At 39.1% G+C, this 13,464-nt stretch overlaps 1 protein-coding gene across 1 annotated transcript in view; it reads right to left on the reverse strand.

Annotated features, from left to right (window-relative positions):
* LOC108796934 (lysine-specific demethylase PHF2-like) overlaps positions 1–13,464 on the reverse strand; it is a 41,337-nt gene that overhangs the window by 25,771 nt on the left and 2,102 nt on the right. The window contains exons 2-5 of the mRNA XM_018568498.1: positions 9,115–9,233; positions 7,910–8,088; positions 6,680–6,750; positions 4,326–4,483 (exon numbers count right to left, since the gene is read on the reverse strand). Of these exons, the coding sequence (XP_018424000.1) occupies positions 4,326–4,483; positions 6,680–6,750; positions 7,910–8,088; positions 9,115–9,233 (527 nt within the window). The remainder of the gene's footprint in view (positions 1–4,325; positions 4,484–6,679; positions 6,751–7,909; positions 8,089–9,114; positions 9,234–13,464) is intronic.

Consider the following 13,464-nt stretch of genomic DNA (forward strand, 5'->3'; position numbering starts at 1 on the left):
TTTCATTGCACACCAATAACACTAAAAATAGAACTCATTAAACATTTGTACTAAGTGCAGATTTTACAATAAAGTAGCCTATACATAATTTTCCCAGCTTCAGCATCGAGCTGGCCACACAACATGGAGCCAGCTTCTCGGCCAATCAAGAAGCTGGGCAGCGAGTCATTACCCACTGCCCAGTTTCCTGATTGGCTCCATGTTCCCTTGTGGCACTCCCAGTAAGAGGAAGTCTCCCTCTGACCAGAAGTTTCCAGTATCGGGGGTAAGTATTGGCGCTTTTGGGTGAGTACTAGCATCGGTATATATATACCCATTTATATTGCACTATATATAAAGACAGTGAGAGTATAATACAGTTCCACACATATAGAGGGCTGTAAAAATGGATGTACATATATACATATATAATTAAATTAAAACTGAAAAAAGTATTTAATATAGAACTTCAGTCAGGAAATGAGTCCTTTTCCTGTCCCTCTCTTATCGTTGGTGATGGGCCGGAAAGCAAAGGTGCTCAATGTGCTCACATTGCCCTGAACTTTAAATAAAGCAATATCAAGACAGAACTTTTCAGAGGATCCCTGCATGCATTAAAAGGAGTTGTCATTCAAAGTACCAAATTGCGTTTGTGCTAGACCATCTAAATACTTTGCAAGCTGGAGTTCCACTTTAAAGTATAATTTATTTCTGATAAGATCATTTGTTTTGTTTTTTTAATTTATACATCTACTTAAATAGGTAATCTGAAAATATGACCTTTAATAGAACATATTTTTGACAATAAAATGTATTACTACAAGGCCTGGTGAATGTCTCAGTGTTCTCTCTGCAGAGGTCCGACACCCCACCTGGTGAGCCAGAGCTCTCCAATCAGCAGGGAACACAAGCTTTGCTGATCACAGTGCTGTAGGTAGTCACACTGCTTCCACACAGACAGCAAGGATCCTTTTACGCAGCATGCTGGCAGGGGACAGGGCTTTTTTTTAGCCTAGGCTGTGGCTGCTTTCTAAAAAAAAACAACAAAAAACATACTGTAAGATTTTGAGTATCCTTAATTTTGGTGCCCCTGGAATGCATTTTGCTGCTTCGATACTTTCTGAGTTGCGTACCACAAACAAGTGTGTACTTTGTGTTCCTGATTGCTCTGGGTCAGTGGCTCACAAAGTATTGAAGCAAGGGAATCAGTAGAGCAACATTTTTACATATCAGCAATGGCTGCCAGAGACATCTAGTACACAAGCAATTTCTTGATGGATCTCCTGAGAAGTGAGGCTCTTGTCCTACAGCCTGTTGCGGGTAATTCAGCGCACAGAAATGTGGGTGGCTATAGGGTTGTCAAGAGCTTCTGATAATAGGGACATTTTGCAATCGCAAGAGATTATCGTATCATCATGACTGAGGGTTCACCTATGTATCAAAGCCCCAGTGAAAACCTTATTGTCCTGATGTGAAGGGGTGCTGGTGAGTCTTATCTGCAGACACTTGGATGGTACATATCTCTTGTTGTAAAATGATAGGCATGCTTATGCATGTACAATGAAATGTTTGAAGAGTGGAGGTACGCTGCTTCTCACACACCACTTGAAAATGAAGGTGGACTAGATCTAATTAATACCTGCTTTGATTGTGATAATCCTGCAAACTAATTGCATGGCTTTAGTCCATACTTAAGAGAGATTTAAAACCAAATTACCCGATAATAAACTTTTAAGTACCATACAAATTAATTTTCAGCAGTGATGTATCACACCAGATGTTAATAGATTGTGTGGCATATCTAGGAGCTCCTGGCTAAAAAAAAAAATGTTCTGCACTGAATTAAAGGGATATTCAACCTACACATGTTATGCAGAAAACCCCGCTGTTGACAAATGACAACCAGTAGAGGATCTCTCTCTCAAACCCATCTCCACCCCAAGCAGCTGTTCTGTTAGAAAAACACCCTGATTGAAGGCTGATTGAACTTTTGTTGTTGAGACTCATCTCAGGGTTTGGGCTCTTCCCAAATGTAATGGATTTATAAGTCTTTATGGGCAACAAGGTGAAAAAAAACAACAACTTGTAGTTCTTCTACATCTGTGGAGCTACGCGTTTGTGAAAATTGGATCTGAGAAAAGCAAACCTTGCTAGTCCTCTTTGTCCAGTAAGTAGAAGGATGTCATAAATCTGAGCTGAAGAAAAAGCCCCTTCAATTTATCAGGCAAGGGGGGGCTTTAAAGTAGGGAGCACCGAAATGTCAGCAATGGTACTTTGGGCAAAATACAAAATACAATTTTCTGGCAGAAAATGCGGTGCCTCCTTAGTCTCTCTCCTCGCTAGGCGCTGCTCTTTGAGCAGTGTCCAGCACGAAGGAGGAAAACATCCAGGAGGCCGAGCGGGAATGAGAGTGCTGTCAGTGTGTCAAAGGGGGCTGAACTCTCCTCCTGCACTGCCCCACTCTGCCTTTAGTGACTAGCAAATAAGGATGGAGAGCGGTGTGGGGCAGAGACAGCTGTCAGAGAAGGCCATGCCAGCGGTGCGGGGGAGGAGTCAGCTGTCAGCAGAGCAACAGGAGACCCAGCTCTCCTCCTGTTCAGCCTCCTGTGACAGTCGAAGAAGTCAGGTTGGAGAGCGGTTACAAGTGCTCAGCGATCAGAAACGACAGGATCGAGAGGTGAGCGAACGCCATTTGAACTGCGTATAAATCGAATAAGTTCAATTTGTTATGTGTTGTCCTTATTTGAACTATTTTCTCTAAAAAAATTTAAAAAAGTTACTCAAGCACACATGGAATATGCCAAGTAAGAATAAAACCTTTTCCTGTGCACAATCTTCCCCTGTAACTCTCAGAAGTAATTGTGAAGGAAACGGACCATCAAACCCGACCAAAACCAGCGAGAGGAGCTGCCGCTGGCTATCTCTCTGAGCAATTAACGGCCACGTATAAAGCCAGATCGTTTACTTAAACTGTCCATTAGCGAATATGCACAAAAACTATCTGAGCATTTTACAGCTCATCATCATAAAATTTATGCAGTCTCAGTTATATTTAAGCATGGCAGTTTTGTGTTTTAAAACATTTGGCCTTATTTAATAAGCCAAAATAACTGCATTGGGTTTTTACTTTGGGTATTGAATGCTGCTGTACCACATAGCAACCAATTACCCATCCCCTTTCACTATACTAAATGACTGTATATTATACTCTTTACCCTGCATTACACATGAACTGCTTTGTCCATTAATGCAGCACATTAAATAAGAATAAAAAATAAAAGGCACAGGTAAACTAAGGGTGTGCAATGCTGTTGTTATATTATGAGCCGCAGTAGAACTTCCCACCGAAGGCTAAAATACAGACAATCTCCTCCCAGCTGAATGTAAAACTGGTCATACACTGTTAGAATTTTGGACGATTCCAATTAACATTAAACCAAATGTACATCCAATCACTAAAATCTCAGAGAAACTTTCACATGTTAATGTAATTTAAAGGATCATTTTTAAACTCAATGCTCTTATGAAAAATAATCCCTGGTAATGCTGCCACGAAGAGCTTGCTTGGGCACCTTCGTGTTATAGGGTGACAACAGTGTGTCCATACCTCCCAACTGTGCACCTGCAATGTCACCATGTCACACGGGCTTCTGATGGGGACTACAAGGGGCCATGAAAAATTACGCAGGCATCGCCCGCTGCTGTCACCATCAGGAAACCCACCCTATCACTGGAGTACATCCATGTAGGAGGACGTGACTGCAAAAAGGCACGCAGGAAATTTGCAGCACTGAGATGAGACAAAGGACACAAAAACAAGTACTTGTTTATGATACACAGAGCTTTAACAAAAGAAATGTATTTTGGTTAGGGTTTACATCTACTTTATTTCCTGTAGAGGACCCAAAGCCCTTTGACTGTTTTTAAGATTGAATATGAAAAAAGTCTGTCATATGTAAATAATCTTATCAATGTGTGCTTTTGTTTTAAAAACCTTCAAACCCAGTTTGTAATTACATATTTAAGTTGCCTTTTACAATTTCATTACATATGCAGACTCTGCTTCTTACTTATCTCTCTGACTGAAAATAGATTCTTCAATTTCCAGTAATGTGAAAGATCCACAATGTCCCCCATAGCCAGAGATCATGTGATCTTTGACTATGCCGTCAGTGACATTGCAGAGCTCATTGTCAAACAAATGATGATATCCAGCACAGCCACTGCACAACAATATAACTATCCATTTTAGCATCTTTTAGGTTTTATAAAATGACCGTTTTACTTCATGTAGAAGGAACCTGCATATGTTATGTGATTTGCACAGCGTAGTCTACCCTCCTTACCTATTGGCGTTATAATCTAAGCCCCCGACTTCTTTGCTGGCTTGCAAGAGGTCCAGAATCCCCCCTGAGCTTGCACTGTCTTTTTTCACTTTGGAATTTCTTGCTGGCTTTGCTTCTGTGTCGATGTGGAGAGATCCCTCGTCTGACGAGTCATCACTCTGCAAAGACAAACAAACATTAGAGAGAACATCAGAGAGAACTTTATTTCGGGCCTTATGTACTAAAGGTGATTGGAAAGTGTAACACAAAGTTCTTTCATTTTAGGCTTCATTAGAAAAATGGGTGCTGTAACCTTGTTTCATTGGACAACCCAGCCACATCTTCCAGCCAGACCCTTCAGACAACTGATGATTAATCTGTCACATATCCCAGCATTAAGTCTCCCACATTTGACTAAAGAGACACAAGGTATGGAAATTAAAAGGTCAGTCCTCCCAAACAGATATTTCAATCGTAGGTGGAGTCTCGGATGGGGGCTCGCCCACCGGCTTCTTGTATCTCTTTCGACCTTGGTGGGAAGATGCCCCCACCTTCAGTTCTGGCTGGTGTTCCTACCTATCCTGGGGTCTCATTTTGTCTGTTGCATTATACAGTAGATGTATGCCCCTCCTCCTCTTGTATTCTTCATGCTAGATAACAAATAAAATATCTGGAAGGGGGGAGTGAGACACCATTATAATTTGCCATAGCAAATCCAAAACTCACACCTGGAGATGTTATCACTGGAGTGCCAGAGAGTCATACAATATAGGTGAGGTGAGCATGTTAAAGAAAACTAATCATGAACCTAAAGTGAAATGTAACTCCAGCCATACGTTTTTAAGTGAAAGTGAAAAAATGTTTGCAACAAAATTCTACTGGCATATGGCCAACTTATTTTTGTAATTGGCGCAGCTACATGAAACAGCAGACCAAAAGTCAACATTTGACTTTAAGTCCTCTTAAAATCATAGTAAAAAGTAATGAAGCGCCACAAACTGTCTCTTCTCAATGGAAAATCCTCTTGGGCATACTGCAGGATGCTGCCCCAAAGAAAGCCGGGAAAGCTATAGATCTATAAAGTAAACACAGAGGGGGCGCCTTTCCTGGTGCAGATCAATTTTATTTCGATAAACATGAAGTAAAAAGCTTTCCGGGGCACGCCCCCTTCTTCAGAACGTTCTGAAGAAGGGGGCGTGCCCCGGAAAGCTTTTTACTTCATGTTTATCGAAATAAAATTGATCTGCACCAGGAAAGGCGCCCCCTCTGTGTTTGTAATGAAATTTCTGTGCTAATTGAGTGGAACATAGTTTACCCTAATACTGGTGATTAGAAAGATTTGCATTTTTTAAGAACAAACATTTAGCATTTTATATCTTAGCAAAATGTGTGAACTAGTGCTTATTAATCAGCTATGTAAGTGCCAAAATCAGCAACCCAGACTTGGCTAAGTCTCCTTGTTATAAAACAAGCTGGGATGTTCAGTATATTAAAAATAAAAATAGCTAGTTCTTTTTTTCAGAAATAGACATTTACCTATTGATTCCAACTGACATGCATTGAGGTTATAAAACCTCTGAAATACAAAATAAACCTCTATTTATTGCACCAAAACAATACCTTCAAAAAGGAAGCCTAACAGGTAGGCACGGATGGGGCTGCAATAGATCTATTATGTATATGTATTACATATATATATGTATTTATGTATATAAAGTAACAAACTTTTTTTTCATGTGAAAGCATAATCAGCTGCTTCATATTCAGGGCTCGTTCAAACCAGATGCTCCATCGTGAATTTTCACAGGATTTTCCAGTACAGACAAAATTTATGGACATGATAAATCCACTGCTTTCAGAAGGGCCCAATAATACCAATGTGTTCAACTGAGGTGCACAGAAAACATCCCAAATGCCACATTTTGGAGTGTTGACTTGCACTGTCCCGTTCAATAATATGGGATCATTTACAAATGTTGCGCAACATAAATCGACAACGATACACATAAATACAGTATTAACCCTTTTTTAATAACATCTGATGTGAATGAGCCTGAATATTCTAGACAAGAGGAGGTCTAATTCTATATAAGGATATTGTTCTCCAAGCTGGTTTATAGAAACCGTCTGCAACATACAGGCTTAAAACCTTAATTTAAGGAAAAAAGCAAGTTACATATTACTTGCTTGCAAAGCCTGAAATATGTTGTTATCAAAATGTATTTACTGCATACATAGCCAGTTTAGCCCTTTAGAAAAATCTATACCATTCAAACAAAAATCAATTAACAATTAAATACTAGGTGGGTGCCAAGCCTGTATCAAACACAGAGACCTACGTTGTGCAGGCATGGTGGGAAATATTGCTTTCATACCTTATACTTCTCCTGGATTTTGGACTTCTTGGATGGTACAAGTGGCGGAGTTTCCTTTGTATCTGATAAAACTAAGAAAAAACAGCTACTTGATACCGAACTATATTACAGTTTACTACTATGTTTAGTGATGTGACATACAGCAACCTATAAGACATACGAGGTGATTGCATGCTTGCTGGACTTCTAATGCACATGGCTGCCATGCTCAAAATGGACAACGTACTAACTGGATCAAATAAGCAATCAGATGTCAATTTATACCAGGTGTCACACGGTAATAACCAATGTGCAAACTGCAGTAACCCACAGCAACCAAACAAACTGTATCTTTCAGCAACCTGACTACTTTAAACTGAAAGAACAATGTCACTGGGTTACATGCACATAATGAGGCTGATTTACTAAAGCTGGCCATACACCTATAGATTTTCTGCAGATTTTCTATGGTCAGATGCAAAAAAAGTGCAACAGATTCCTCCATCTACGCTACACTGTGTGGATGGAGGAATCTTGTACTGGGTCAAGCTTCAGTATCTTGCTAGCCTGCCCCTCTGGCTGTCAAAATACCTGAACAATCTGATTGGATGCCGGCATTGTCCAGGTATTTTGAGAGCCACGGACCTGACTAGCAAGATACTGAAGCTTGGCCCAGTGGGAGATTCCTCCATCCACACTGTTTAGCGTAGATGGAGGAATCTGTTCCACTTTTTCCATCTGACCATAGAAAATCTGCAGATAATTGTAAGGTGTAAGGCCAGCTTAAAGGAGTTGAGAAACTTCTCCCAAACAGGAGTGAACATTCTCAACACCTTTAGCAAATCAGCCTCACGTAAAAGTAACCCAGTGACAACCATCTTTCATTTTACAGTAGTAGGTTGTTGAAAGATACATTTCATTGGTTGCTATGGGTTCATTCACTTTGTGTGGCTTGTTTTTTATGGTAAAGATTCAGTTCACTTATCCAATTGTGTAAAAAGCAAATAGCTATTTATTTCATATGTAAATGATTGGATAACTGAAGTGAATCTTCACTTTTTTTAGTGAACGCTCTTAACTCCTTTGATCAGTCAGCCTCTTTCACAGTACTTTGTAATGACTTACTGACTAAGCCTGACTATTGTATCTAAAATAGAATGGAGATAACAAGATATAATAAAAATAAAAAAAAGCAATGACAGCATGCACTAGGTTTTCATCATTTTATATACACATGGGATCTGCTCTTACATGATAGCTCTCTCTTTGTCGTCGTTTTCTTTCTTCTGATGGGAAACTCGTCAATTTTCAGCTCCCCATCATCAGAAACATATTCATACTCATCTCTGACTGGCTTATTTTTATCTTCTTTAAAATTCTGAAGGGATCCAAAGATGCTAGGACTGGTTTGTGGCTTGATTCCCTTGGGGCTGTACAAAACAAAATCATGTTAAATGATTACTTTAGTCAGTACAAAAAAAAAAAGCAAGGGGTGGAGTTACACTGTGAAGGGCGGGGTTACAGTGGGCAGCAGGACAAACGGTCTGTTTAAGGGCTGATTCACACCATATGCATTGGGGCTGTGCTGGCTGTTGTTCCCAATTTGCCTTTTCATGGACGGGATCGGTTCACACCATTGTGTTGCGGTGGGAACGCAGTGGTGTGCACTGAAAAAAGTACAGCACGCAGTACAACCGCCTCGCACCCCGCTGTGCCCGTATAGCTGAATATGTAATTTCACAAAGTTCTACCCAAGAGAGTGAGATGTGCCAAAACTGCCACATCAGCACTGTGTCGGGCAATACACATCAGTCGATGGTTTGGTCTGAATTGGCCCTTAGGGCTCATTCACACAATATGCAGAGACCTGCATTTTTCTGCACTGGATTAATACAGGCAACTCACAAGGGAAGACTAAAAACAATTGTTTTCTATGTGCCCCATTCACACCACAATGGGGTGGAGAGGTGTGGAAAAACGCAGCATGTCTTTCAGCAATGAGCCAGTTACTGACTCCACAGACACAGCAGTAAGTTGCACGTTCCTGCAGGCTCATCTAGATCAGGACTGACAGATCAGCCATCAGGATAAAAGGAACTTGAAGGGAAATGCCAAGTAACATTTTAGAATGATCCCTTCAAACACAGAACAGCACCTCCTCAAAAAGGTTAAAAAAAATCCATAAATACATGTTAGTCAATTTAACGTCCTTAGAGTAGAATTGCTTTCTATCTACTGTGCTTTTCTGATCCCCTACAGCTGTTTCCTAATACTGTATAATCAATGTTCATTGTTCAATAAATGCCACAAAAGTAAACATTCTACAGGCACAACAATAACTTCCCCACCCCTATGAAATGTGCATATAGATAAACCCATTCCAATTGAGATTGGACTATTTAAATCATTATTATTAGCTCAGTACTACCTGTAAATATTACCGAATCTTCACGTACCTGAACAGCTTCTTGCCAGAGAAAGAAAACTTGAATTTACTGTCTTTAATTGCTGAAAATGGATTCTTTTGCAATTTATGCTCCTCTTCCATTTTTAGTAGAGAATCAGGTTTGCTGTTCTAAAAAAGAAGAAATAAAGGGAACAAGTCAATAATTCCAATACGTCTGCATGTTGCTGTGCCTATAAATTCTAGCTAACTTTCTCATTTACTGAGTAATGCTTTCACAAATTAGAAGTACTTAAAACAGAATTCCAGTTTCTGACAAAGACATCAGATATAGTGGCAACTGTGTTGGCTGTTCATATAACAGTGGAAGCGCACAATCTACTATTTTCTTATCTGTACTTCTTCCTCTGTGTCGTACTGTGCTCAATGCCTCATCATTGGTGGTCCTATACAGAATAGCAGGAGTCATCTGATTAGAAAACTGGCTTCTCCTATCTTTCAAGGACTCCAGTGCCAAGAGTTATCCCCACCAGGATTTACACTTTATACCCATGTAGGTATTACGAAGCCAATTATGGTGTCACCATCCCCCAATGGATTATCTAACAGGCAGAAAACTAATATATGTGTATTTCACCTGCAAGAGGTTGAAATGTTGTTTTTAATGCCTTCAGGGAAGTGGTGGAGACAAACTACTGTGATTAGACCCACCGGTGCCCAAAACAAAAAATATTGAGTGGGATGTCCAATAAACCTATTTAATCCTCAACCAATACATTACATGCTTCTATTTTCTAAAAGGTGAGTGAGCGTAAAAAACCCCACACTTCTTCGTCATTGTACACCTAGTCTTAAAATGTGTCTATAGCCACATTTTTGGGGGGGTTTTCTTGATAGTGTTTAAAACAGTTAGAACCCCTGTTAAACATTTTTTGCTGCCTGTGTCCCTGCTGGGGAGATACACCCTCTCCATTTTGTCCTGCTGACCATTTTTACCAGAAGTGAAAGTGATAGGAAATCATTCTGGCCTGTCACTAGCAAAGGAAAAGAGGGAAACAGATACTTGTATCAGTGACAATTGTCTTTCATTGTCAGCCATTGTCAGCCATTGTCAGGTCATCTCTCCACACTATAGAGAGATTTCCTATCACTTTCTGTTGTCTTGCTGGAACAGGAAGTGAAAAGATATCCTAATGGGACACAGACAAAAGGGGTTTTACTTTCAATATTGCTTTACTAAAGTCAGGTTATGTAGACACAGCAAAAAGATACATGTAATATATATAGTATAGACAACTTATGAATGTAGAAAACATTAACTATTCCGAGTTAACAGTCAGGACAAAAGGGGTTTTATCCACTCCCTACTCTGTCCAGTAATTGGCTATAGATACACTTTACAGTAAATGCAGGGGTCTCAACCGCTTGCCAAGTATTCATAAACTTCTGATGTATGAAGCTCGGAAGGACGACATCAATCAAGAGAAATTTAGTCAGCACAGACTTCGGAACATTGATCTAGGGTCTATTTTGGCACTAGGGGTCTGAAGAAGTCAACAACACCGGCCTAACATTAATGCATAGGAACCAATATTGGTCTAACAATAATGATTAGGAACTGACATTGGTCTAACAATAATGATTAGGAACTGACATTGGTCTAACAATAATGATTAGGAACTGACATTGGTCTAACAATAATGATTAGGAACTGACATTGGTCTAACAATAATGATTAGGAACTGACATTGGTCTAACAATAATGATTAGGAACTGACATTGGTCTAACAATAATGATTAGGAACTGACATTGGTCTAACAATAATGATTAGGAACTGACATTGGTCTAACAATAATGATTAGGAACTGACATTGGTCTAACAATAATGATTAGGAACTGACATTGGTCTAACAATAATGATTAGGAACTGACATTGGTCTAACAATAATGATTAGGAACTGACATTGGTCTAACAATAATGATTAGGAACTGACATTGGTCTAACAATAATGATTAGGAACTGACATTGGTCTAACAATAATGATTAGGAACTGACATTGGTCTAACAATAATGATTAGGAACTGACATTGGTCTAACAATAATGATTAGGAACTGACATTGGTCTAACAATAATGATTAGGAACTGACATTGGTCTAACAATAATGATTAGGAACTGACATTGGTCTAACAATAATGATTAGGAACTGACATTGGTCTAACAATAATGATTAGGAACTGACATTGGTCTAACAATAATGATTAGGAACTGACATTGGTCTAACAATAATGATTAGGAACTGACATTGGTCTAACAATAATGATTAGGAACTGACATTGGTCTAACAATAATGATTAGGAACTGACATTGGTCTAACAATAATGATTAGGAACTGACATTGGTCTAACAATAATGATTAGGAACTGACATTGGTCTAACAATAATGATTAGGAACTGACATTGGTCTAACAATAATGATTAGGAACTGACATTGGTCTAACAATAATGATTAGGAACTGACATTGGTCTAACAATAATGATTAGGAACTGACATTGGTCTAACAATAATGATTAGGAACTGACATTGGTCTAACAATAATGATTAGGAACTGACATTGGTCTAACAATAATGATTAGGAACTGACATTGGTCTAACAATAATGATTAGGAACTGACATTGGTCTAACATTCATGATTAGAAACTGACATTGGTCTAACATTAATGATTAGGAACCGACATTGGTCTAACATTAATGACTAGGAACTGACATTGGTCTAACGTTAATGATTAGAAACTGACATTGGTCTAACATAGTTCATAGTTCGAGCCAACGTGTGACTGAAACTGTCACACGTCGGCTCAATAGATCGGGAAGTGAGCGAACACATACCGTCGCTTGCTCACTTCTCAATCATCTCCCTGAAGGTAGCAGTGACTGTCAGTCACCACTCCCCACAGGCATTCCCCCCTCCCCAATCCTCCACCGCTGACTGGAGGAACCAACATTGGTCTAACATTAATGATTAGGAACCAAGATGAATCAATTGATCAACATGAAGGCCCATCATGGTGAACACATGACTTTGTTTACAAAATAAACCTTTGTGACTCAGCCGTCATTGTCTCTGGCATAGAGAAAGGCACAATAACAGCTGACACCAGCAAAGTGAAATAGTGAAAAAAAAAATTCAGAAAATTATTATAAGTGTTGATTACAGTAATGTCAACATTTTTGCCCATTTATCAGCTTTAATAAAAAAATGTAAAAATGATTTAGGTAAACAGATTTATCATAGTTATGGTGAACTTTACAGACGCTGCTTAATTTGATCCTGGCATATAAGTTTCAATGGTCATAAAAGGGTTAATAGATATCTTAAGTTACTTCGACTTGCTGTCTGACTTGCTTCAACTTACTCAAGCTGAAAAAATTACTCTATAGCTTTAGGCTTCATTGGTTCCCGAGACCTGTCGACAAGTGACCATGAATAAACGTTTTGCATGTCTCCATCCACATTAGAGGTTCCACCTTAGAGCAGAAAGTCAGTATCTTAAACTGACTGCACATACATGAGGGTAAATGCCAGCACCTCTGGATATCAGCTTCAGTATGTTTTTATGTGACAGGTTTTCTTTAACAAGGCCTCCTCAGTGACTAACGTTATGCATTCATTTCCTTTTAGCTCTGCTAGGATCTCCTAACAATGACAGTACAATAGAAACCCTGTTCCCACTGGTAATAATTACATATAATTTCTCCACAATACTGATTCAGTGTTGAAGAGATATAAAATTACTGGTTTAAGTGTAATGCTATGTCATAGACTATTCATTCTTACTATTCATTCTTAATTCATGTGACTAACCAACATAACTGAACCGGGTATTTCAGATAAAACCCTTTGTAAATCTGAAATGTGATATGAGTTTTACCTAAATCTTCTGATCCATTGTGCTGCCTAAGGCACTAAAGTGCAGTCTGCAATGCTCGGTGCTAAGTCCTATCCGGGCTCTTTCTACCTCTATGATCGCTTTACTGTTTCCTAAGTGTGCACAGTAGCAAGGAGGAGCCGTTTCATACTGATTTTCCCATAAAGGAACTCACTCTACCTCACAGTAGACCCGCCCTACAGCTATCATATTTACAAACGACAAAAAGTGGTTTGAGGCCATGACAGCCAATATGTATATCAGAAGAAAAATACCTTATGCAGCCAGTATAGGGGCATTTTTGTGACCGAGGGTCTCTGAAACCTAGCTGCTCAGACCAAATTCTGCAGTGTCAGTATGGGTCAAACTACTTAAATTAATCTCTATTAAAAATAACACTATTTACCTACATTTGTTTTTAAGGACATTTATTTTGCACAATGTATAAATAAAATACATTCTTCGTTTTC

This window comes from Nanorana parkeri, unplaced genomic scaffold, assembly GCF_000935625.1.
Source record: "Nanorana parkeri isolate BGI_ZX_2015 unplaced genomic scaffold, ASM93562v1 scaffold32, whole genome shotgun sequence".
Classification (NCBI taxonomy): Eukaryota; Metazoa; Chordata; class Amphibia; order Anura; family Dicroglossidae; genus Nanorana; species Nanorana parkeri.